The sequence below is a fragment of the Panthera tigris genome, chromosome A2 (assembly GCF_018350195.1).
Source record: "Panthera tigris isolate Pti1 chromosome A2, P.tigris_Pti1_mat1.1, whole genome shotgun sequence".
In the NCBI taxonomy this organism is placed as follows: domain Eukaryota; kingdom Metazoa; phylum Chordata; class Mammalia; order Carnivora; family Felidae; genus Panthera; species Panthera tigris.
Window position 1 is genome coordinate 152,875,624 of NC_056661.1, and position 26,372 is coordinate 152,901,995.

At 49.5% G+C, this 26,372-nt stretch overlaps 1 protein-coding gene across 9 annotated transcripts in view; it reads right to left on the minus strand.

The window, feature by feature from the left end:
- The window catches only part of HIPK2 (homeodomain interacting protein kinase 2), a 182,656-nt gene that overhangs the window by 36,749 nt on the left and 119,535 nt on the right, over positions 1 to 26,372 (minus strand). For 5 of the 9 annotated variants that reach the window (XM_042973531.1, XM_042973504.1, XM_042973497.1 and 2 more), the window contains 7 exons: positions 19,555 to 19,678; positions 19,175 to 19,294; positions 17,258 to 17,344; positions 15,153 to 15,337; positions 9,835 to 9,997; positions 6,333 to 6,540; positions 5,255 to 5,376 (listed from right to left, as the gene is read on the minus strand). In XM_042973531.1, coding sequence (XP_042829465.1) covers positions 5,255 to 5,376; positions 6,333 to 6,540; positions 9,835 to 9,997; positions 15,153 to 15,337; positions 17,258 to 17,344; positions 19,175 to 19,294; positions 19,555 to 19,678 — 1,009 coding nt within the window. The remainder of the gene's footprint in view (positions 1 to 5,254; positions 5,377 to 6,332; positions 6,541 to 9,834; positions 9,998 to 15,152; positions 15,338 to 17,257; positions 17,345 to 19,174; positions 19,295 to 19,554; positions 19,679 to 26,372) is intronic. The other 4 variants (XM_042973511.1, XM_042973508.1, XM_042973527.1 and 1 more) reach the window with 1 other exon arrangement.

The following is a 26,372-nucleotide window of genomic DNA, read 5'->3' on the forward strand; positions in this document are numbered from 1 at the left end:
AGAGCAGAGCCTGCTTGGGATTCTCTCTCCCTCTCTTTCTGCCCCTCCTGAGCGCGCTCTCTCTCTCTCTCTCTCTCTCTCTCTCTCTCTCTCTCTCTCAAAATAAATAAACTTTATAAACAAACAAAAGAGTTTAAAAATTATTTGGGGGAAGTTGAAATTAGGGGTGGGATAGAGCAGGCAACCACTATTTTCTTAGAAGTCTGTGGACTCATTTCACTTTAAAAATTAGGTACATGTGTTAATTTGAAAAAAATGTTAAATTCGAAAGTAGGTTCCCTACAGTTATGTAGCTGGTAAGTGGTGGGACTGGCTTCTCTGACTTCCAGGCTATCAAATTTCAGAGCCCATGTTCTCACCAGTGTACTACCTTACTTTATGGAGAGGATGCGCAGAAACGATGGCTCTATTCAGGATCAGGGCTGGTGGTGAAGGCATAAAAGTCACATGAAAAAGTGTTCCTTATTCATTAACAACCGAGGCACCAAGCAAGACAGAAGCAGATAGCAAGACAGAATGGCTGGAGGGACTGCTTGCTGAAAATGTTACCAGAGGAGGTAATGAATGAGAAGCACTGAAGTTTTGTAATTTTGACGGCTGAAAAAGTTCTAGGGAGACATTTAAAGGGATTCGGGTGCTAAGACTAGAAGCATGCATAGACCTTCAAAAGGCTGGGGTCTAGAAGGATATGGCAAACCTCCACCTCTTGGGGGCGCTCTGAATTTCTGTTCCAGCCTTGCGAGTCCAAGGGGGTTTTGGATCCTGCCAACTTGAAAAGTGAGCTAAATTCAATACCGTCTCAATCAAGAGCTGTATGTTCCATCTCTCTGCCTTTATCCACTTATCCACAATCTCTGATGTGGTCAAGGTGTGAGCGCAGGCCCCAGGCATGGGACGACAGAGGGGACAGCCCCCTGTGGGTAGTACCAGCAAGGCTGGGACTGGCAAGACAGTTGGTAAACATCACTCCCGTATCATGTAAACAAGAGGGTGTCATTTCACTCCGGCCTCCCACGCACACATCCTTGGGGAACCCCGGAGAGACTGCTTCCCTTCAAAGGACATGGGGTGCTGCTGGAAGGTGGGGAGGAAAAAGCAAAGCAAACACAACTAACGTGGGATGGATTCAAATGACTCTGTTCCTAAACCTTCACAAATAAAAACCTTGAAAAGATTTAAATATTTTAATATTTTTTAAATGTTTGTTTATTTTTGAGAGAGAGAGGGAGCGAGGGAGAGAGAGAGAGAGAGAGAGAGAACATGAGCAGGAGAGGGGCAGAGAGAGAGAGGGAAACACAGAATATGAAGCAGGCTCCAGGCTCCGAGCTGTCAGCACAGAGCCCGACGCAGGGCTTGAACTCACGACCCATGAGATCATGACCTGAGCCGAAGTCGGACTCTTAACCAACTGAGCCACTCAGGCGCTCCTAAGGTGTAAATATTTGTAAAAAGAACGATGCCCACTTTTCAACGATGTTTAAAGGAAAGAATAATATCTGGGGTGCCTCTGCCTGATACCTAGCAATTTACCCAGAGAAAAATGAAGGCACTAGTTTAAATGTTTAGTTATTGTTCTTTTATAGCCACCATACTAGTTTTATAAGTCAGCTTGCTTTTGTCCTTTGAAGGGATATTTAAAAATACCTAGGAGAGAGCTCCCCCTTTACACTAACACACTGGCACGGATTAAGTGACAAACAGAGAAAGAAAAAGCAACCAACCGACAGACACAACGTGATCCTGGATAGGGCAGGAAGTTGTTTTCACCTAATACAAGAAATCTTTGCATGTGGAGGCGCATTGGTGTTCCGTGTCCTTTTTAATGGCTATGTGGCGTTCCGTTTTGTGTACACATCCATTTATTTAACAGATCTCCTACTGATGGACATTCAAACTGCTTCCAGCAGCTCCCCGTTATAAACACTGCAGTGACTAAAATCTTTGCACATGTAATTTTTATTCCCGCTCCTGATTACAGCTTTGGGTTAAGCCCGCTTGGAGATTTACAGCACTCTAGGGACTCTTTTTCAAGTGGGCAAAAAGGCAAAGCTCTTCCCTGCTATGATTAAAAGACAAACAAATTCAGAAATGCTGAGCCTGTTGGTTTGCACCAAACTGAACAACGGAGAAAGCTGAGGTTAGCTAATAAGAATGCTAATTATTGTTTCTTTCAGAAATGATTTCTGGCTTACCGGGGTTAAGTGCGCCAACGAAAAAAGATCTGTAAGTACATGTGAGTTCTCTAGGTTTTGGCTCGCAGAGGAGGAGCACTGGGAGGCTGGTCTGGGTTTCTGCCACTCAGATAAAGTACGAACAAGCTATGCTGCCCCCAGAGTGAGCCTGTGGTTCCTTCTCTTGATCTTTCTCGGCTTTTTCCGAACTCCCTACTATGAAACCGTGCGAGCAAAAAGAAGCCATGAGGACCAGTGAGAGAGGGAAGAAAAGGCTTGTTTTAAGTACAGAAGATTCTCTGTTTATAAATTTTCAGCAACAAAATTTGGTGTGCCACCAGAAGCTGGTGTTAGTGGTCACTGCGGAGTCAATTTGCATTTAAGAACAGAGATGAAGAATGGTTAATATCAACCTGAAATAAGCTGTTCCAGGAAACAGAAGAAGAGGTTAATAATATCCAACACATTTTATGAGACGGGGTAACCTTGATGCTCAAGTTAGATAAGGATTCTATAAGAAAGAGAAAGTATATGCCATTTCTCACTTCTGGACATAGAAATAAAAACACTAACCACATATTTACAAACAGCCCAATACTGGAAAGCATACAAGCATATCAAACGAACATGATTAAAGCTCATCTTGGAAATATAAGCATAGTTTAACATTAAGAACCTATTAATGTAACGTGTCACATTAATAGATTAATGAACAAAAAACACAAGTATTTTAACAGATGCAGAAAGAACGTGCGACATAACTCAATATTCATTAAAAGATTAGCAAGCTTGGGAAAGCTGTCTCCACCAAGTATTGATAGCAGACCAAATATGGCAAAGAGCTAGAAGAATTTCCTGTAAAGTCAGGGACCAATTAAGGATGTCCAGTGTCAACACTGTTAGTGATCATTGTTTTGAGGTGCTGGCAGCACAGTAGAATAAGGAGTGTAAAGGAAGAAACAAAGCTAGTAAGATGGTCCGTAGAAGAAATCCAAGGGAATTCCCAGAAACAATCATAACTAATCAGAGTTTAGAAGGACTTCCAGATAACAAACTCAGTAGACCAAAATCAGTTTTAGTCCTATAAACCAAAACCAAATACTTGGAAAATAAAATCAATAAAATTATTAATAGCAAAACCTGTAAAATATTTAGGAACTGTTCTACAGAAGAAAACTTTAATAAAAAGAGTGAAAGATAACATATATGGTTATGCCGTGTTTGTGCCTGAAATGACTTAATGCCATAAGGATGTCAGCTTTTCCTAAAGTAAATATAGATTTAGCCCCAGTCTAGTAAATGCACATCAGGGTTTTCTGTTTTGAAAAGATGATTGCTAAAAAAAGAGAAAAGAAAAAAGAGAAGACAGTTGCTAATTGCTGTGCGACTCTGAGCCAGTGACTGTTTTGTTTGTAACAGTGACGTTTAAATTCATATGAAAAGTGAAGGGACAAGGACAGAGAGGGGACTTTTGAAAAACGAAACAGGAACAGGGCTTTCCCAGTCAGACAGCAAGACAGGTGTTAGTTATCACAGTTAAGACGGCAGGATGAGGAAGGCCGTGGAAAAGAAAGCACAAACAGACCTGTACAGTTTCACTACGTTAAAATTAAAACCAAAAACTTTTTTTTTTAATGTTCATTTATTTTTAAGAGACAGAGCATGAGCAGGAGAGGGACAGAGAGAGAGGGAGACACAGAATCCAAAGCAGGCTCCAGGCTCTGAGCTGTCAGCACAGAAGCCCGACATGGGGCTCGAACTCACAGACTGCGAGATCATGACCTGAGCTGAAGTCGGACGCTCAACCAACTGAGCCACCCAGGCACCCCCAAAGCTTCCTTTTTTTTTTTTTAAATAAAGTTTATTTATTTTGAGAGACAGAGAGAGAGAGAGAGAGAGAGAGAGAGAGAGAGAGCGTATGAGTGAGCAGGGGAAAGGCAGAGAGAGGAAGAGAGAGAATCCCAAGCAGGCTCCGTGCTGTCAGCGCAGAGCCTGATGTGGGGCTTGAGCTCATGAACTGTGAGGTCACAAACTGAGCCGAAACCAACAAGTCAGAGGCTTAACTGACGGAGCCACCCAGGTGCCCCCAAACCAAAAACTTCTATTCAACAAAAGATACCGTAAGTCAAGTGTCCGTAGGAACACTCTGAGAGAAGGCTTTGGGAACCTACCTTATTTAAAAATAAATGTGCTTCTAAACGGACAACATGTAGGTTAAGCTGTCCTTGATGCCCAGTGATAGAAATGAAAGTATGGGGGCAATGTGGCACGGTGGTTAAATACAGATGCCAGCATCCGACCTCCAGGGTTCGTGTCCTGGTTCTGGCACCTATTTGCTGGGGGACTCTGAGCCAGTGATTGTGCCTGCTCTCCGTATTTGTCAACTGGAGACAAATACCTTACGTATCGTGCTGTTGTGGGGATTGAATCAATTAAACAGTTACAGAGTGTCTGGCATAATGATGATGTATTTGTTCAAGTGCCGTTCAGGATCGATTACTGTTATCACTGCATCCCTACGTTACCTTAAACTTCCACAACACTTGACACATTTCCAACCACTGTCACCTCTTGTGCTCTCCCTCTACCATTGGAGTACCTATGTGAACAGATAAGGAAGGTTCCAGCTCACAGCTTCTGTGATCCTGGTTTTGCAACTCCTTATAAAATAAGGAGATAAATCTCCAAGGCTCCTTTTGGCTCTAAAAAAAAAAATCATTTCTATCTGGTAAGAAAGAAATTTGAGGCAAAGAAATGTTAACTGACTTGCCTTAGGTCACACAGTTATTAGTAGAGTTAGGATTAAAACCTATGTCTTCCATATTAATTTGCATTATAAAGCCACAATAGTTAATAATAATTTCCCCAGACTCTCCCTATGTCTAAATTTCTTCTTGGAATTATAAGCAAGATAACGTAGGGAGGTGACTCACCGAGGGATCATTCAGAATATTACCGGTATCTTCTAATGAGTCCAAGCACCTAACTCATTACCACGGAGGGAATTAGCAGAGATATATCTCTTTTGTGAACAACATTAACAGGGATAATGGCAATACCAGTAGTAATAAAGAAGGAATTACCTGGGCCAGCAGACCTGGTTGGATCTGAAGGGGCTGTGCTCCCGGGGCTTGAGTGACGAGGGGAACCGCATTCTCCATTCGCACGGAATAGCCAGCGTGCTTAGAGGGAGAGGCCTGCAGCCCTGTTCCGGACAGCGGCAAGGGAGAGAGGGGTTGGTGAGCGGCTGGAAACAGCTGGACGCGGAGAACCTTCCTAGCCAGCTGCGTCCGCTCCCGTCTCCCCTTCGCACCAGTCCCCGCCAGGTTATCACCTGGTCCTTTGCAAGTCTCCCCTTCAGTTTCCAACTTAAAAATGTTAAAGCCACAGAAACCAACTTGCAATGTTTTCGGAGACTAGGAGGTCAAATTAAGGAGTCTGTAAAGCCAAAGATGGAACGGTTATGCTGACAAATTACACCAGAAAGACAGCTTCTGACATGAAAATACACTGGTGAATGTCAGAGCAGGGGTGTCGGGGAATAGCCTGTGAATCCACTAGAAGCCCTCTGTCTGGAACTGAGCATCCACACACAGGCTCACGCCACAGGGTGTCACGTTTGGGAACAGATACGGAGCTTTCCGTAGACCCTGAGACCTCGTACACAGTCAACCCTGGCTGGTTCTTAGAACTTTCAGGAGAAGAGTGTTGAGGTGCATGGCTAAAGAATCATTTGGGGGACAGGCGTGGGAGGTCCTTTTTGGACAGATTCATATTCTTCGTGAGAACTGGACCCAGTTGGCTGTCAGAGAGTGGCAAGCCCCGAGGACATTTCACTGGAGGAAATACAAGCTGACATCAGCCTAACAAGAAGAACACAGACAACGTGGGTATTTACAGACAGCTGGCCTGGGACAAAAACACCAGCAGGTGGGGAGAAAAACAACTTGGTGCTGAAGCCTAAGTCCTATTGTTTCTAGGCTGGCCAGAGTAGGAGAGGGGCCCTGACGTTCAGCAATGCCAGTGCTCTCTCGGAAATGAAGAGGGCCTTGGCCTCAGCCTTAGTCCAGGGAGGTGGGCGTGACAGAAAGGCGTGGGCGCCGGTTCCCTGGAGGTGGAACAGGAAGGAGCAGGTGACGGGCCGGGTCTGCTCAGCCTTACCTTGGAAGCCGGGCGGACACACGATGAGAGCTTGCTGGAAGGGGTCAGGCCGGGCACAGATCTGGGCTGTTCCCGTCTGCAGGGGCAGGCTCCGCTGGGCCACTGCAGCCATGGACGCCGCTGAGGGCTGGTAGAGTGCAGATTGGTAGTTTAGTATGGAGACTTCGGGATTGGCTAAGGAAATAGTGGCACTGGTGGAGGTGGGAGCCTAAAGGAATGATGGGGATTGAACAAAAAATAAACAAAAATAAAAAATGAGGGACGTGGCATGTTGGGAGACGCGAGTTTAAATCAAATAAATGAACTCAAAGAGGAGTAAACAAATAAACAAAAACCAAGAGCCAAAAAAGCAAAAACAGAGGGGAGTGGAAACACAGTTGAAGGCTCAGGGAAAAGCAGGCACCTGCAGCCACATTCACCTCAGCATCTCCTTTGGTGCTTATACTCGGGCCAATGCCTAACCTGTGTGGGGCCTGGACCAGAGTGCAAACGGAAGCTTGCGTGCCGTAAGTCTACAAACTGCAAAGTTAAAAATCAGGCCAGAAACCGTTCATGTTCTGCCCTTCTACCTTCCAACAACCTGGAAGGCCAGGTTTGAGTTCAAGACTCTTGGATCCCTTGGCTGCTGCACTGGAACACGGTGACGGTGGGGAGAGCTCACCCCCTAACTGCCTTCTATTCCTGACCCAGCTGTGTCCCATGACTTGGGGGGCTCTCGGTGCACGTATATGGGCCTGCCAGCCTACACCTCTAAGCTCTGTTCACACACCCCTTCCCTGGGGCCTGTGGTGCTGTCCACACTTGGGAGGCAGAGCCAGGAGGAGGCCTCTGCGGGCACAGCGTCCTGGGTACCCAGAGCTTGGCACGGAAGCACACAGACATGGAGGGAGGCTGAAGTGGGCCTCGGAAGGGGGCCTTCCCGCTCAGGTCTGAGGCGAGCACTGTTCACACATACGCTCAGATGGCTGCGGAACAGGTTACTGCAAATAAACGCGCTACATTAACAGCCAGCCAGGGAGAGGGACACACCGATCCTGGGGTTTCTCATTGGAGTTTGGGGCCTTCTTACGCTGGTTCAGCTTCGTAGGCTGGAGGCCAGAGAGGAAAGACGCCGACGGCTCAGGGGAACTTAAATGGAGAGGGTTAAATGGATTCTGAAATCATGTGCTTTCTCCTGCCTCTTTCGGAAAGAGACCTCACTTGAGAATGAACTTCCATGGAAAGCAAGGCCACAGAAGGAAAATCGGTTCTAAATTGGGAATTTTCTAGCTTCTTCACACGGATCCTGCAGCAAGATAGGTGGAGGTTACCGGGGTCATCGAATTCAACATTGCCTAACACAGGTTTTGCCACTAGAGGTTATGGACGAGGAGGAAAGAGCCACATGGCATCCTGGACAAGTACAGGAGTAGAGTTTTAAGAAGGGTACGTACACATGTCAAATTTGATAAAAAGGCTACTCAGTTTATGTGTTTTTTGTTTTTGTTTTTTTTTGTACCTAGGTTTTATGCCCAATTTCAGTGTTAAGCAAATTAATTTGCTTGAAAGTAATCACTAAATTATGTAGCACACACGTTTGGATTTTAGAATACAAATTGCCACAAAGAGTGCGTTTTGGGCCTCTGGGTTGTGCGTGCCACGTGTAGGCCGGCGTCTGTGTTCTCTTACTGTTTCCTCTCTGTTCTCTGCCCAGAGAACCTCTCCTGGAGCCTCGCCCTGTCCCCATTTCCCACTGCCGGCTTGTGCCCCGAGCTTCCCTCTTTGGGGACCGGCACCCTCCAGGTCCCCACGCGGGTCCTCGACTCTTCTGTCTCCCCTACGCCTGCCTTCTTCCAATCGTCCCTGGAACCTGACTCTCAGAGTTTCTCCCCTGGTGGCTGGGCTCTGTTCAGTGAAGTTCTGGCCTCCGCTTTCTCCCTTCCAGTTTTTCTTGGGCACTGAGGCTAGAACATTCTTTCCAAAAGACTACACTTTGTGCATGTTGTCACCTCTGCCCTCAAATCTCCAATTACTGTCTAGTAAACACTATATGTGCATTTGGGTCTGGCACTCCTTACCCATGGTTTGGCCAACCTTCCCTTCCAAATTTACCTCCCTCTGCTTTCTGCGCTCATGGCACCAGCCGGAGAGCACAGGCCCTGCAGACTCACACAAATCCTCCCAGCACATTCTCTCCAAGCCTCTGTGCTTGCTTCAAGGCCTCGCCTGGGTCCCGTGTGCTCCACACTGAAACCCTCCCTGACACCGTCAATTTAGATGAACTTCTTTATAACATTAACCCATCTGCCAGCTGACGTGATGGGGTTCTGGTGCTGAAGGACAAAACTGTGGTGGTATTTTGTCAAGGCGTGCATATGTCTGGCTGTGGACACCTTAGCCTGAGTGCAGGGCCAGGCACCGGGAGGGACTGTTTGTTTCTTTGGACTCCAGGTCCTAGAGAGCACAAGCTCTTCTCTCTAAGGACAGCTTTAAGGACACCAGTGGTCCCGAGGGCGGCACATTCCACGTGGCCTCTCCTGGAGTTTAGGTGGGGGAGAGAGGGATGCCTAGAAGAGGGGGGATGTGAGGGAGGAGAAGCTGGAAGCTGGGGTCGGTGCCTCTTCAGTGACAGAGAAGTGAGTGGATGGCCAGGCGGAGGTATTCATACTTCGGGATTAGAACATATACACTCCTCTCCTCCTCTAGAACACACACACACACACACACACACACACACACACACACACACGGGAGTGTTGTGGCCACCGCAGACTGATACCAAGGCTGGAAAAATCTAGGGGCAGTTAGTTCTTTGGGGGAAGTGATAAGACTGGAATTTGGGAATAAAAGTAAAAGTGTCTTAAATAGCAGAGGCAGCCCAGACTAGGATTTGGAAATTATTCAACCAGTAAGTATTTCCGGTAAGTATGTTACCCCTATTTTAAACAGCATGTTAAGTGTGGGGTTCTGCTAATTTTTTCAAAAAGTTGGGTATCTGTGAGAAAAAAGCCTTCCTCTCCTGGTCCCTTCTGATGCCAGCTGCTGGGATTCTGGTGACAGACTGATGAATTGATTTTCCCTGTGACTTGGAGAAAGGACAGCTTTTATCTGTCCTGAAAGGAGATCATGTGGACCCAGCAGTGTGGGGACAAGGGGGAGAGACCCGAATGGGGTGACCGCCAGTGTCCCTTCCAGTGCTAGAATTCTTTACCAGGCACATGTCAGGCATAAAAGGATTATAGCAGGAGACTTTCCGTTATTCCCACCTCAGGACCAAGGGAAACACTAAGAGGTACTATCTCAGAAAGAGTACCTTTACAGGGTCCCTGGGTCTCTCAAAGGAAATAACCGTGGAACCAAACACTTTCTTACATAGTTAAACATGACAGGAGAGGGACTTTGTGCATATTGTCTCTTCTATATGATCCTGGAGGAGTTTGGCCTCCTGACTAGGTTTGGTGGGAAAATACAATTCCTGATGCACAGTCAGCCTTGCCCACCTTCCCCTTCGCTCCCCATTCACCTGGTTGTGGACAGTGTTCAGCTGGTTGTTGAAAGTCATGGTCAGGTTGGTGGACGTGCTGGGGGCCACATGCGTGATGAAAGGGGTCTTGCTCTGGTTCACGGTGTCATACATATTCACCCGACGCTTGCAAATCTCCATGTTCTGGAAACATGATTTGACGCTGTTCATGCAAAAGACAGAGGCATAAGGGAAAGAGAGGAGGGTAACACAGTATAAGGGGGGAGAAGACGGAGAGAAAGGGAGAGAACAGTTAATCTAGTAAACAAGACCACCGGGAAAACTTAACTTTAGGTCTAAATTTCCTGGATTTCTCATGCGAAGTCTGCATTTGCTCAAGTCAGTTTGATTCAGATGAATTTCCCCCAGGATGGGCAAAGGTTCTCCATAGCACAACAGACTTGACGGCTCTCGCTGCATTTCCTCATATCGCTGATCTGCTGAACCAACTTCACTGACCATTCTCAGCGTTCGGGGTGGTTTATGGTTTACTCTGGGAACATTCAACAGCAGCTTCCCGCCTCCACCTTACCAAAGACAACTCCTTGTGCTTCTGGGGCACCAGCGCCATCTAGGGGACAGCCGAGGAACCAGCCAAACCCGTATCCGGGCCCAGTTGGCACCCTCTGTCCCCACTGGAACTGCACGTGTTCCAGTGCAGTAATGGGAACAGTAATACCAGTAATAACGGATAATAGTGGTTAACATTTATTGAGAAGTGTGGCAGTTGCTTGCAAGCACTCTTTCACTCAGTCCTACAACACCTGCAGGACGGAGATGGGATAGTTGTCCCTGTTTACGAGTTAAAGGTGTTAAGTTTTAGGGAGGACAGGTCGGGAATCTGCCAAGGCGAAGAGCTAATTACTAGCCATCTTCGTGTGTACACACACATCCTCTTTAACCTCCTTCATCCTCCCTTTTGCTCTTCTCGTTCTTGCCGAGTTACACGAAATAGAAGTTCTCTCCCTCTTTTTCTTCCTCCATTTGTGAATCAAAACAGAACCCTAGTTGTGAAAGTCAAGTCTAAAAATGCTGCTGACACCAGCGTCAAGGAAAAGGAAAGCCACAGCGGCCTCAACCACGGAGTTCTTGAAAACCCACCATGAAGTGTCCTTCAGAATTTATACACTGTTTCTCATTCGCTTCTGTTTTCTTTTTTTAATTTTTTTTTTTTAGCGTTTATTTATTTTTGAGAGAGACAGAGACAGAATGCAAGTGGCTTAGGGGCAGAGAGAGAGGGGGACACAGAATCCGAAGCAGGCTCCAGGCTCCGAGCTGTCAGCACAGAGCCCGACGCGGGGCTCGAACCCACAAACTGTGAGATCATGACCTGAGCCGAAGTCGGACGCTCAACCGATTGAGCCACCCAGGTGCCCCGCTTCTGTTTTCTAATGAAACTTACTTTTCCTCAAATGCTAACATTCAGGATAGTAAAACACATTTAGATTTCAATTTTAAGTACTGATATTGATTATAAATAATGTAATAACTGAATATAAATAAAATATTAGTTTTCTACTCCTTTGAGATTACGCATGTGTGCTATAATTTGGGCCAAGCAGGTGCTTGAGGGCTATCCCGAAACATCCTTTCCATGACAGGCATTCCGAACTTAGACATGCCCGAAGAATCCTTTCTGAGCTCATGACTACTTAAAATGGCCACACAGTGCACACGAAATAAACGGTTACCGACTGATCACCCTGGAGAAAAAGGAAAACATATTCTATGGTAACGAGTAGCTAAAACATACTACTTACAATGCTGGTGATACCGACAGTTTTGGGCATGTACTAAGTGCCAAGCAAACTGCCAAGTGCTTTCACATGGAAGCTGAAGGAATAAAGCGATGTATTTTGTATTCTTTTTGGAATGTATTTAAAGCATTATATGGTTTTGTGACAATTCAACCCAAAGCTTTTAGACGCAGAATTTTCTAATTAAAATGGTCTGAGTTTTAAGTTTCAGGAAGAGCAAACACTTACACCCTGGGTTAATTCTGTCAGAATGGCTTTTAAGGAATTTGTGCACTAGAATCCTGGTGTGGAGAAAGGAGTGGGGTCGCTTTCACCTGTTAATCTATATGTTGGGGCAGCTCTGGCCCAGCCCCAAGGGTGGGGGTCTTTGGAAGGAGTGGGGGCTGGAGCATTCTTCTCACCCTGTTGTTCTCATGGTCTTCCCAGCCCGTTCTAGGGACCCTTAGGGGTTACGCCTACTCTCAGGGAAGCCTAGGTGTGCTTAAAGACCTGTCTTTCCTTCTGGGGCCCGTTTTCTGAATTCTAAATTGCCAGCGATTCTCTTGGATCTACACCAAATTCTGAATTTGAGGCTCATGCTCATGGTCTCCATGCTTGGTCTTCACCAAGTACAGTGAAGCATTCTATTGCTGCTTCCTTAACAGAATTCAGAGCTAGGCAGGACCCTGAGGTCATTCAGCTACGGCCCTGACGTCGTGCAGGTGACCGTCTCATTGACAGTGCAGAGGGCTAACTGGGAGCTGTCTGCAGAGCACCACTCCATCTCCCACATCTACTGTAGCTGGTTCACAATTGTCCCATTTCACCCCTGAATATAAAAAGACTGATCTCGTGGGAGTCCTATCCAGAAAATCACCGAGTCTGCCTTCCTTCAGTGGCGCAGACTGACTCCTTGACTTACCCCTACCACCCCAGAAATAAGACAAATCCTGTAATGAGAGTTTGCGAGGGAGGGGGTCCAACTTCCTTCTCTGAACTGGACATTGGTGGTTGTTGCCATGTGATCTGACTTGCTCAACATCAACTGATAAGGACCAGAACTGAAATCAGAGGCGGTAATTAGGGTACCACCCACTCATTTTCTGCAGACCAGATAGGGTCAAGTCCAGCCTTGAGACTCAGCCCAATCAGACTCTGGCTGTGGCAGGAACAGCCAGGATGTGCCAAGGTCTCTCATGTTCAGCCTCTTCACGTATTTCTGTTTCCTCCTAACCCCGTCTAAAATCTGGTGCTCCCTTGAGCATACCGCTTCTCCCTGCAGACTTCCAGGGATGGGACTATCTGTTCTTTCACATCCCAAGTGCCTCCAGGTTGAGCGGCTGAAATGAGATCCCTCATTACCCTCTGATACGGGCTAAACTCTGCCCCCAAATCCATCCGCTGAAGTTCTAAAGCCCCAGGGCTTCAGCACGTGGCTGCATTTGGAGATGCGATCTTTATAGAGGTAAAACGAGGCCATCAGGGTGGGCCCTAATCCAATTGCCCGTGAGGAGGACGAAATTAGGACACAGACGTGTCGAGAAGGACCACGTGAGGACACAGGGAGGAGCCGGCCATCTAGAAGCTGAGCAGAGCAGCCTTAGAAGGAACAGTGCTGCCCAACACCTTGATCTTGGTGTTTGGTGTTGGTCTTCCAGAACGGTCAGAACATGGACTTCTGCTGTTGAAGCAGGTCAGCCTTCAGCGTACTTTGTTACTACAGCCTCTGCAAATTCCTCCTCCCTCCGTTCTGCCACCCTGGCCTCTCCTCTCCCCGTCAGGCACCGGGGCCTCTGCCCCACTCCCTGCCCACCAGGCAGGGCTTCAGAGGTCAGACATCCTGGCTCCTCACTTCTTATCCCAGTGGCCTGTGGTCAATTCTGGCCACCCTTTCCCCACTTCCCCAAACTACAAATTCAAGTGTTTCATCCCCTGGCCACACTTTGGCCCATCTGGCTCATTCGGCTGTTGCTAAAGTCACCAATCTTGGAGGTGATCAACCTGTTCGGCCCCACTGGCCCCTCTGTCTTCACTTCCTTTCCCTTCACAGCTAAGCCTCCCACAGCCATCATTTGGGAAAATGACCGCTCTCTTGCCAACATCCTAAGCCTGTCAGTTTGTCTTATTCTCTCAACAGCCTGGCAAAGCTCCAGCCCGGATGACCCTGAGTAACGACCTGCTGTCCTCCTGACGTCACCTGGGGGCCCGGTTACCCTCCACACCATTCACATCTGCCATGCTCTGTTCCCCTATTGCTCTGTCCACTTGGCCCGGCCACCTCCTGCCCCGACCACCCGGGCTTTCCTCTACTTCTTCAGCCACCAACCACCTTGCTCTCCACAAGGGAAGACAGGAGCTGCCTGAAGAACATCCACTTCGCTGGCCAGGCCAGCACGCCTGCCGACACCCACGTCCCTCCCCGCCCGTGACGCTGGCCTTGCCATCCTGGCGCCTCCCCGCCTCTCGGAAACCTCTGCATCCTTCTCTTCAATCCCTCGTGCTGCAGACACGTCCCACCAGCACCCTGAACTGCCCTGGTCCCTTCGTATCAGAAGAACCCCGTCGGGCCCCTCTGGTCGCTCCTGTTTCTCCCTCCCCTCTCCTCAGTCCCGCAGCCTGCTCAACTGGCCGTTGCTTCCCCGCAAACGGCTCTCTCAGGCCACCAGCAGCTTTCACGTTGCCTCCCTTCATGGGCACTTTGCCCAGGCTTCTCTGACCTGATGGTGCAGCAGCAGGCCGGTCTCTGTCAAACGCAGCTCTGACAGCCATCCCCTGCTTAGAAGTCCCTCCGTGACTTCCGCTGCTCTTACGATGAAGACCCAGACCCTTAACACGGGGCCTTACCCGGCTCGTCCCGAGGCCTCCCCTCCTTCCGAGCCCCAGGCCCTGTGCTGGCAGTCACTGCGTGGGCAGTGCCCTCTCTCCCCTGGCTGGCCTTTTCACTGGTGACCTGTTGCTAGTCGTTCAGCGGTCATTTCCTCGGGGGCTGCCCTGCCGGGCCCCGACTGCAGCCCGCTTTCCCTGGTAACAGCCTGCTTCTTGGGGGATCACCCACGTGATGTCTTTCTCTCACCTACAGACTGGAAGCCCCGGTGGGCAGGGGCCCGACTGCTCTGCCCTACGCTGCACCCCAGCACACAGCCCGCTGCGGGGACGAATGAATGGACGAACAAACCCAGATCCAAACTAGAATGGTTCTGGGAGTGATCTCTGGCCCTGAAAGTGGCTTTGCTTCCCAGGTGCCGCCACTGTGAGCACCCCGTTTACGTACAGACCCCCGGGGCGGGTTCACCCAGACTTGAGCTCTCCCACGCTTCCCGTTCCCTGCTTTTTGGTGTAGAGCAAAGTGTGGCTCAGGGCCACCCAATCTGGCTGCCGCCTGCTTTTACAAATAACGTTTTATTGAAATGCAGCCTCCCTCATTGGTTTCTGTACGGTCCACGGCTTCCGTCAGCTACAACAGCAGAGTGGAGTGGTTGTGACACAGACCATATGGCCGCAAAGCCCGAAGTATTTACTATCTGAGGCTTTAAAGAAAAAGTCTGCTGACCCCTGGTAAAAAGCATCGAGCAAGACACCTACTGTGTGCTGTGGGGAAAATCGAGTAGGTGCGTCATGGTGACAAAGGGGTGGTTCAGGGTTTCAATTGGAGTGATTCTCTTATCAGCATCTATGGTCAGCATCTTCTTTAACAGGTCGATGAACTCCCGCCGGTCTGCCTTCTCCACCAACATGTCACTCCCTTCCAAATCCGTTGTCATGTTCACCTGGAGGCAAACAGGGACAGGTTACCAAAACCCCATTCGGCCACCCCTCCCCCGGCTTCCCTTCTTCTCTGCCGGGAACTCCATCCCCATGTCTGTCACGCCTTCCCAGTGTCCAGAAGGCTGTGCGGGTCCTGCTGCAGGCACTGCCATGGGCTGTTACTGCCCACAGGCGGTGGCTGCTTCCTCTCCAGGAAAGGCAGAGGGTGGCCATGCGTGGCGGAGGGAGCGGGTCGCTGCCCGTTCTAGAAAATACACAGAAGTGACAGGACGTGCCCTGTACCTGCTTCCATCAGTTAAACTGAAATGTACTTCACATCACACCTCACGGAAAATAATCCCAAGATGGAAAGACTTCTGGGCATTCGTTGTATAACAATGGGGTTATACCTGATACTACTGAATTATATACTTAAAAATGGTTAAGACGGTCAGTTTTTCTTTTCTTTTCTTTTTTAAGTAGGCTCCACGCCCGCCGAGGAGCCTGGGGCAGGGCTTGAACTCAAGACTCCGAGCCCCAGACCTGAGCTGAGAACAAGAGTTGGCCGCTTGATGGACTGAGCCATGCACGTGCCCCAATTTTATGCTATGTATATTTTACCACAATTAAAAAAACAAGAACTACAACCAAGTAGAAAAAATGAAATGCAAAAAGGGTTACGCATTCAACCTTCAGAGGCCAACCTTCTGCCTCCAGCTACAGTGTTATCTGTCCTCTGGTAGTGCCCTGTGTTAACGCCAGAACTGTTTTAGCCCCTGTGCTCACTGGGATCACCTCTGGCCAAGACAGCAGGGTATCTGAACCCAGGATTCTTCTTCCAAGAGTAAGCCTCGGATGGTTTTTGAAAGGCCTGTTGTGTGGTGCTTTCCGTTAATTTCCAAGGCATGCTATGGAAAGTAATTTCAGTTTTCTCAGACAATTTAAGCTTCTAATCAACTGACAAGTACCCTTTACGCAGAATCGTGATTTTTGGTTCCACTCACCCTCAGGAAGAAGTGTGCTTAGTGTTTATTGGTCTAGTGTTGTACTTCTCATTGCTTTTAGGAAAGACTCTTTAGGTTGCCCTGCTTTTAGACTAGTCCTTACACTAAAAACAGCTGAAGTTCTAGAATTTTCTCTGGGCACAAAGGTGAGAGAACCTGTGATCCCTCTGGTGAGCTGGAGTAGGATGAGTCCCAAATCCAGTGACTGGTGTCTTTATAAGAGAAAGAAGAGGGAGATTTGGGCATAGAGGCAAGAGGAAACCCAGGAATAAAGGCCATAGGAAGAAGGGTGAAGAGGTCGGGGTCAGTCAGCTACACATCAAGGGAACACTGAGGACTGCCAGGGGCCAGCGGATGCTAGGAGTGAGGCATGGGACAGTTTCTTTCTAGAGCCTTCAGAGGAGGATGGCCCCGGTGGTACTTTAATGTCAAATTTCTAGCCTCTTGAACTGTTGGAGAATAAATGTCTACTATCTGAAGCCACCCAGCGTGCAGTACGTTGTCAGGGCAGCCCTCGGGAACCATACACTGAGTCGTGGGCAGTAAACTCAGATGTACTAATGATCTTGAATTCTTCTCATGAAAACATCAGTAAGATTGGCTAGCACTTTCTTTTTCTTTCTTTCTTTCTTTCTTTCTTTCTTTCTTTCTTTCTTTCTTTCTCTCTCTCTCTTTCTTTCTCTCTCTCTCTCTCTCTTTCTTTCTTTCTTCTTTTTTTTTCTTACAAATGGGAACCAGTAAAGGGCGGCTGTAAGGTTCTGAAAACGTTCCACCAACCCAATGCTATTCTTACTAGGAGTGACCTATCATTGTTCAAGGTCAAGGTCAACCACCGCAGGTGAGTACTGTGAATTTCTACCCGCCATCTTCTATTACGCAGAACTCTTGCTGTGCTTGGTTTTTAAGGGGTAGCACTGCATACTCACCCATGGGGCTTACCTGGGCCATATCATCTAAACAGTTGAAAATGTACTTTCTTGCTTCTTTCGACTTAATCCCCGTCTCTGCTTCATGGTCATCCGGTGTCTGGTCAAAAGACGCAAAAGCTGAGTGGTCATGTGAATTATTTCCTGGTCACTGTGACTCAAACCCTGGTTTCTGCTTCTCACGGAGGGTCTTTTTCCCATCTTTCAGAGGACACTCGGATTCTTCTTAAAGTGCCCTGCACACTTAACTCGTCCTCCACACTAACTCCTCTCTCTTCTCTCCTTCCCACAAAGACCTGTCGAGAGCCTGCTCTGAATCATATCTAGAAGGTTCCAAGATGACCAAGATATGCCATATCCCTGAAAACCCTACATTCTCCCCTAAGTTTAAGGGATAAGGTAAGATTCCACAAGTGGAAAAGCAGAAGCCCTTTTCCACATGGTTTTAAGTTGTAATTTAATTTTATTTCTCAAGCTCTCATATAGATAGCTGTCACCGCATGCCAGGCACTATTGTAAAGCACAAGAACTCATTCGGTACTCCTGACAACCATCCTAGGGAGGACAAACACCGACCCACTTTCCAGGGAAGAAGCAGGAAGAGCAAGCTCCAGGAGTGTGCCAAGGCCACGTGGCCGGGAAGCAGCATCTGGCCCCGGCGTCTGTTCTGTGCTGCCCCTCTGCCTGGGGCTGGACCATGCACGTGCACTGCACTGGCCTTGGTCTAGGAAGCTGCTGTCTCCAGTTACTGTGGGTTTCTGGATGCATCCATGGATGCTCACATTGTCACTCAAGGAGGGCATACCAGGAGCTGCTAGGATCCAGGCTCTGATCCCGGAAACAGCTGGACAAGGAGGACCGAGGCTCCAGATGAAGACATAAAAGTGAACCCTGCCCCTGCCTGGCCTCACCCTCCTCCACCCCTGAACTCTTTTTTACTGGACGTGACCTTGAGCTGCTAGCTCTCACAGTTGTCGAATGCCAGCCCCCTCATCAACAGTCTCGGAGTGCTTGCTTAGCTCTCAAATCTCTTTTTAGATCTTCTGCAACTATTGGCCACACGTTCTCTTTAAATCCTATTAGAATTTGGCTGTGGTTTCTTGTCAAACAAACAAACAAAAAAAAACCCCCAACAAACAAAAAACCCCCACCCACTCTCTTGTCAAAAAACCCCCCAAAAAACAACAACAACAAAAAACCACCTAAAATGAACACAAAGCATACTTAAGACTTGCATTATCTTCTCCTTCTCAGGAAAATACACTAATTTTAATTGCTAGGCACAGATCAGAGTGAAAGCAAAATACATTTGCGTTAAAGTAAAACCACTCGGGAGTTGACAGTGTGCAGTGATGTGCTATACCACCTGCCGGCCGGGACAGACAGACCCCTCCCGGAGCCTTAGGACGTCATCTCTCCGAGGCCATTTCCTCTGCCTGGAAGACACTCTTCCCCCTTTAGGGCCCAGCTCAAATGCTCCTCCTGACCCTCTGGTTCCCTCCTCTTGGCCCCACGCTCTACCCCTACCAGCAACGGGGCACTTGTGACAGCGGGGTGGAGGGGTGGGGGGCTCCCTGCATGCGTCCCTGGAATAGGAGCTCCTCGAGGACAAGGTGGGGCTCATTTCTCTCTCTAGCACACACCCGACACGTCATTACGGTTCACTGGGATTTCATCCCAGGAGTTTAGCCACCAGAACTTGGGATCTGAGCTTCGCAGGCAGCTGGCCAAACAAAGCGGTGCTTTCGGACATTCGAATTCATCTACCTCATGGATCAACAACGGTCGCCCCCTCTCCCGGGCTTTTGGCCGAATCAAAGCAAAGTGCAGGATCAGTGTGGCAATGGCAAGAGCTCCCCGCCAACTGGATGGTGCCCCTCTTCCCTGAGCGTTGGGCATGGGTGAGGAGTGGTGGGGACGCTCTTCCTACCTTCAGCCTCCACAAAGGATACGGTGAATCTGTGTCACGGTTGAAAAACCTAGTCGTCTTTGTCCCTGCACTTAATAAATATTCAGCTGGCAGACCCTGTGTTTGTGAAATATACCGAATCTGCAAGAAAAGAGGAGAATGAGGTCAGGGCGTTTCCTGTAACTGGACACATGGTATAGTCATGGCTCTAGTGCCTTTGAGAAAAATGACAATTTTATAGGGAAAGAAAGAATAGAAGCAAGAGGGGAAAGAAAGAGGAATGAGAGAAAAGCAGTTATGGGAAGCAAGGTTTCAGAGACAAGGAAACACCCCACAATCCCACCCACAGGTCATGTTATAAAGGACGTGCTTACTGTGAAACCTGAGCTATCTGGACCCACCTGATCATACTCAGAAGCTCCTGGATAGAGCGGCCAGCCCAGGAACAGCTCAGCAATGACACAGCCCAGGGACCACATATCAATTGCCTCACAAAATGGTAGACCAAGGATGATTTCAGGGGCCCTGCAACGGAAGAACGAGAGAAATCATTAGCAACTTGAAAGTGCAGGTGGCAATTTGTGTATGAATTCTACATAAAACCCTATCTTTCAAATCTGGGGTGCCGTTACTGCTCCCCTCTAAAGGGCCTGTGGTTCTTGCACTGTGCGGCAGTGATCCCTCTGTTCTTGGGCCTGGTCCTCCCTGTCGGCAGGGAGCGTGGTCAGATGACTGGCTGAGATGAAGGGTAGATCTGTGGCTCTAGAAGGATCTAAGGGAACCACATCCATGGACTTCATTACCATTCTACTCCAGTTGGATGAGCTAATAACCGCTTTAGAGATACCTGGGAGTTACCTTTTGTAACTGAAAACCCAGGAAACCAATCATAGAGAATGCCCAGTTTTTACAAAGGAATTCTGAAATATAAATGTTCTATTTTCAGCAATATAGAAAACAGGTCGCTTCTACCCAGAACAAGGGGATTAAATCCAATATTGGTTAATGTCAATGATCCCCCTTCTTAGGAGTCTGAATCACACTTTTGTAAGGAAACATTATTATTATTTTTTATCATCAGCTTCTGAAAAAGTTAGTCTCCTAAAATGTCTTCAAATATTACAGTTATACAACCCCGTTCATGAATCTATAGTCTGGGTACCAGTCAGAACTCCATTATAAACCCATTCCTGCCTGTGGGATTATGTCCCTTCACATGAGAGACAAGGTTACATGCTGGAGCTTCCGAAGGAAACCACCTAAACTCAGAGGGAAATTTTCACACGCAGTTAGTAACGAAAGCCAAGGAGACCACACGGCGCCCTTTCTTTTCCGAGAACGTGTCATGATGAAGTAGGGGTACGTTTTGGAGAAAACCACGCTCAAATGTATGAGATATGAACCCAGCTTTGAAAAAAACGTGGCTCAAGGCGCTCGGCTGATAATGAAATGCATTAGCCCAGCTTCTGTTTTCTCTGTAAATTTCCCACTTGATTAAGCAATGCCAGAAGACGCCACTCTCCTACCCTTTCAGGAGCCTGGCACGTGAGCAGTGGGAGCTGGGGAGGCGGCTCTGTCTGGGTGATCTTCACCAGCTAGCACGGGAGGAAGGAGCGAGGCTGCGGCCAAAACAGCCCCACTCGTCTTGGGAGTGTCAAGCTGAATCTCCCCCACTTAAGAAAGCATCTCCCTACGCTACTCTTTTACATTTGCTCTCGTTGCTGATCTTTTTTCTCTAGATAACGTCAAAAAACAAAACCCAACATGTTTTGTCACAACGTCTTGGTTTTTCGGAAGAAGGAGTTCCCTCGCTTTCTTAGGGCTGGAGACTCAGCACTGCTGCCGGGTGCTTCTAGAGTGCCCTGGTCATCAGTCTGGGTGCACGACATCCTTTTGCCAGAGTCCAGGGCTGGGTGGGTCTCTTCCCAGGCTTGGCGGGAGGGAGTTACTCTGGGTGTGTGTGGGGGGGTGCAAGCTGCCACTGGCCCTACTTAACCTGTCTTCCCTGTCAGCTCACTGCTGGCATGGAGGCTCAGCCTGGCGCTGCACCCTAGCTCTGTGGTCTCTGTGTCCTCCCATCCCAGGTGCTGACTGTGCGCGGGAACACGGGATGCTGCTGTCGCCCCTGTGGTGCTGCCACACCGGGGATGCCCGTGCTGGTTCCAGGTACGTCTCTGCTGGACTGTCCTATGTTGTGGATTATTTAAACAACAACGACAACAACAACAACGACAACAACAACAACAACAACACATCCCTTGGAAGAGAAGGGGGTATCCGAAAAGAACATGACAGAGAAAACCACACACTCTTACTACGTGTGTGTCAGAACCTGCCCTCCTTTCTGCCCTCTCTGCTCCAGGGTCGGCGTGTCCACCTGCCTCCTCCCACATGCAGACTCAGACCTCTTCTCTGGAGAAGATGTCCTGTCCCGGTTCCCGCGAAGCCCCCCTCGGGCAGGCTGCTGACACAGGACAAGCTTCTCCGCACCTCTGTCTCCCTGTTCCTGTGACCGGGACCCTTGCCCCTCGTAGCCTCCAGGTCGGGTCTTAGGAACACACCCTGGGCTGCTCTCACGGGGACATCTCTGGATTCGACCATGGGGCCAACCTTCCTATCAGGTTAATCACCTGGTTCTCATGCCCCTAAGCAGGCCACTTGGAACCCGTGGAAATCCGTTTCCTGGCTTCTGTTCCCTGAGGATGTGCAAGACAGAACCCGACACATTAGAGTGACGCTTCAGTGACGTGCTCTGGCAAGAAACACTAGCCGTGGATTTTGCCAACTGACGTTATGTGAATAGGGCCTATGAAGACGGCTCTCGGTCCATTTTCTTTTCTTTTCTTTTTTTTTAAAGTTTATTTATTTCAAGGATGGGGGAGGGGCAGAGAAAGAGGGAGACAGAGGATCCCAAGCAGGCTCTGTGCTGACAGCAAGACAGCCTGCTGGGGGGCTCCATCTTACCAACCATGAGATCATGACCTGAGCTGAAGTCGGACGCTTAACTGACTGGGCCACCCAGGCGTCCCTCTACCTGTTTTCTGTTAGAACATGAAGTGGTAGCCATGCATGGTATCAGGGTATGTACAGCAGGATAGTTTTCTTGCCGTGACCATAATGAACGAATGCTCAAGTGTCAGGCTAGATGGCCGGGGGACAAAAGAAATAGAAGACGGAGTCTTGTCCCCTCGGGGCCCCACTGCTGGGACGCCAACGCCAGCACACGTGACAAATGAGGTCGAATATACTACTGGTATACAAGCCAAACCCGCGGACGTGAAGACAGAGCTAATTCAAGCATACGGACAAGCTCCAGCATCTCCCATTTTAAGAACCAAAATGGCACACAAGAACAAAGCGAAGCACACACAAAAGCAAGCCCTTTCTCCAGCCCTCCGTGTCCCTGCAGGTGCCGCCCTATTCCTGCCCCTGCTCAGCCGAACCTCACGGGGGTCTCCTGCAATTCCACTGTTTTGTGCCCCCCACCTCCCGTCTTGCCACCTGCCTCTTACTGGACTCCACCGAGGGGTCTCCACTCAGGGGCCACGCCCATCCGGACCCTCAGGGTCACGTTGTCATGTCGCATCCACAGGTCAACTTCCCTCTGTGACCCGAGAGCTGCATATTTCTCTCACGGTTGACATCCGTCCCGTTTTGAAACACACAGTGTGGTTTTCACGACACCATACACTCCCACAGCTGTCCTGCCTCTCCGTTTCTTTTGCTGGCTTGTCCTCTAGCTAGCTGCTGTGGGACGGCAAAGCCCTCGGACCCCTGGTCTCCTCTCTTTTCATCTTTGTTCTGGGTTAACCGTTATGGGTTGAGTTGTCTCAAATGCCAAAAAAGACATGTTGAAGTCCTAATCCCCGGTACCTCAGAACGGGACCGTTTTGGGGGACGGGGTTATTGCAGATGTGACTAGCGAAGATTATGTCATTGGAGTAGGGTGAGCCCTTAAGCCAACAGGACAGGTGTCCTTACGGGAAGAGGGAAACTGGGACACAGACGCAGAGGGGAGACAGCCGCGTGGAGATGAAGGCAGAGACTGGACTTATACTGCCACCAGCCGAGGAGTGCCTGGGGCCACCAGCAGGTGGAAGGGGCAAGGAAGGATCTTCCCCGAATGGCGTCAGAAGGAGTATGTTCCTGCCCACACCTTGATTTCAGACTTCCAGCCGCCAGGACAGCGGGAGAGTAAATAGCTGTTGTGGTCAGTCCTGTGTTTTCCGGGAACTGTTTCTGCAGCCTCAGGAAGCTGACAGAGGAATTGTATGGCAGCCCCATGTCCACATTCCATTCATATTTCCTAATGTCCATCTCCACGCTGGACTCTTCTCTGCTCCGCACTTACACTCTGAAGGCCCAGCACCTCCATGGGAATGACTCACAGTCGCCTCCAACTTAGTATGTTCGCGAGGGACGTCTTCTCCCCGGCCTCCCCTCCCCAATGGCAACGGGTCCCTGTCTCTGCCGGGCTCATCTCGCTGAATGGGATCCCGGCCCCTCCCGCCTGCTCCCCACGCTGGGAACCCGGGATGCTCTCCGAGCCCCTCTGCTCCCTTCATCCTCGCCACCAAGGCCTCAATGCGGCCGCCCCCGACTCTCTCGGCCCGGCCCCGACTCTCCACCTCCGCCGCCACCCCTCTGGCCCTGGCCACCCCGTCGCACCTGGAGCTCCCCGGAGGGTCTTTCCTTTCATCCTTCCGTCCTCCATCCGCTGTCAGCACAGCTGCCTGAGCAGACAGACCGCCTCTCCCTGAATCCCTCCGTGACCCTCAGGACCTCCCTGCCCTGCTCTCCACTGTCATTTCCATTTCCATTTCTAGGCTCCTCCTGGACCTAGAGCCTTCGTGCCGTGTTGTGCTGCTGCCTCGAAGGCTCCCTGCACCGGCGCTCAGATGGCCGCCTCCTTCTCATCCTTCAAACCTCAGCTTAATTGTCACCGCCGCAGACAGGCATCCCTCGACACCAGTTAGTCTCCATCTACAGTGCCGTAAATGTCACTTTACAGCACTTCTCCAATAACCCGCTACTGTCCGTCTCCCCCTGCTACGTCCACAGGGCAGCACAGGGTGTGCCATTTAGTAGCCACTCAATCAATAAGGATTTGCTGATTGAATAAACCTTTATTAAATATAAGAAAGCACTAAAATATGAGATTCAGGCAGAAAGTTCTAAGGCAGCATAAACAAAGGGGAGCAGAAGGGGTCAATCTTGGTGGAGGAATGGAAGCTTGGCACCAGGAGCGAGGTGTCACCCGCGGGAGAGAAGGCCTCTGCGGGTGGGAGTGGAGGCCCAGAGGACACCTGCCTGCCGTGGCTCCCGAATTCCAGCAAGGAGGAGAGTGGCAGGGGTTTACAGGTGGCTCTAGGGTCCCGGAGGGGCTGGAAAGGGCTCGAGGTTTAGGCCTCTACCCTAACCCCTACTGGTCTCTTGCCCTTGGTTTCAACCTGTTCCAACCCACCCCGAAACGCTTCCTCATTCCTTTTCTCTGCACACGTGATACCCTGATCACATCTCTGCCCCTCTCCTTCCTCCTCAGACACAGGCTGCCCACCTTCTCCGTGCTGCCCACGCCGGGGGATGAATGCGTCAGCACCAATAACCAGTGCGGTCCAGTAACTATGAACCGAGCACCTGCTGTTCCCAACCCATGTTCCCATACCTGCCCCCTCTTAAGCCTTCTGGAAGGCAGGGTCTGTGCCTCACTTGCTCCATAAATACCTGCTCAACACCCAGGCCTAAGTAAGGAAGGTGCTTTTTCACCCGGCTCTCAGTAATCCTTGGGGGACCGAAGACCGTTCTGCTGTGATCTCGCAGATGCCTTGTTCCCTTTTCTGCTGGTCCATAAGGCTCTGAGCTCCTGGAAGTTGAGACGCAAGCCTAAAATCTGTTTCTTTTTGTTCAGCGCACCTGAGGCTCATTCACTCCCGAGGGAGGTGAAAGCCATTCTTACCAATGGTTAGTGTGACTGAGAAGTTGGCTCAAGGTCCATCCTTTCACTTACTTGACTATCCAAACTGCCATTTCCTAAGTGTCTCTGTGTCAGGCACTGTGCTGAGAATCAAAAAATAAATAAAGCACACCCCACGGCCCCTCCGGGAGTTCACTGTTTAGCTGGAGGCAAGACGTGCCGACAGCTGATGTACAATGGGCCAGAGTGTGTGCCCAGTACATGATGGGAAACTAACTGGGGGGAGAAGGGGCAAAGCAGGGAGGGCTTCCGGAGAGACGTGTGAGCTGAGTCTTGGTAAGTGGACAGGCCAGGGTGGCCTCTGGGCACAGGGCAGGGTGAGTGTGTACCCCATCCCGCCCTGTCCCCACGTCACAGCTCTGTCTGTAGCACCTAGTACAGTACCTGGGCATGGTAGGCGCTGTCTCCACATTTGTACAGGAATCTTTCTGTGTCAACCCCACACCCTTCAGGGGCACCAGTTCCCCTGAAGCTGGCACCGTCCCCTCGGCAACATGCCCTATGACAAGAGGCAGACTACCTGGCCTTTCTGTTTCAAAGTTTATGCAGTTTAAAAAACAAAATCACATTCCGGGCTCCCCCATGGGGGCCGTTTCTGCTCTCGGTTTGGTTCCACCGCAGGTAGGGCTGCTGGCTTGGGAAACGGGCCTTTCTCACTGGGCTCAGAATCACCCAGGCTCCGTTCATGACTCACCCTTCCTTTGCCACCCCACGGAATTCTCTTAGAGAGTCTCCTCATTGCTATTTTGGGACATCAAACATACTTTCAACATACATGAAGTGTCAGACAAAATTTGCACCTAAGAAAGAGAGAGACTGTTCCTTTCCAACATTCCCACAGTAAGACACAGAAGATTCTATTTTTCTATAGAAAGAGAATAAACAACTGTCGTTTTTAGCACATCAATTATCGAAGCTTTGGTATTTCGCTCACTAGTTTTCCGAGCGGCACGCAGAGCTGGTAGGGTATTCCCAGGTCACGTGCAGACCACATGACCCTGTGAGGGAGTGACCCCAACACAGGTGTGGAGACCACAGAGTGGAGTGGGAACAGCACACACTCGGGGGCCCCATGCTCGTGGGCGGAACTCGGTGCTGGCGCATTCTAGCTGTGCCTCGACTTCCTCATACCGCTCTGAGGATGAAATTAAACGGCGTCAGGGGAAGCGGCCAGCATAGGGCCTGGCATAGAGCAGGCAGTCAACACGCATTCACTCATCTATAATACGCTCAAGTCCACGTCGT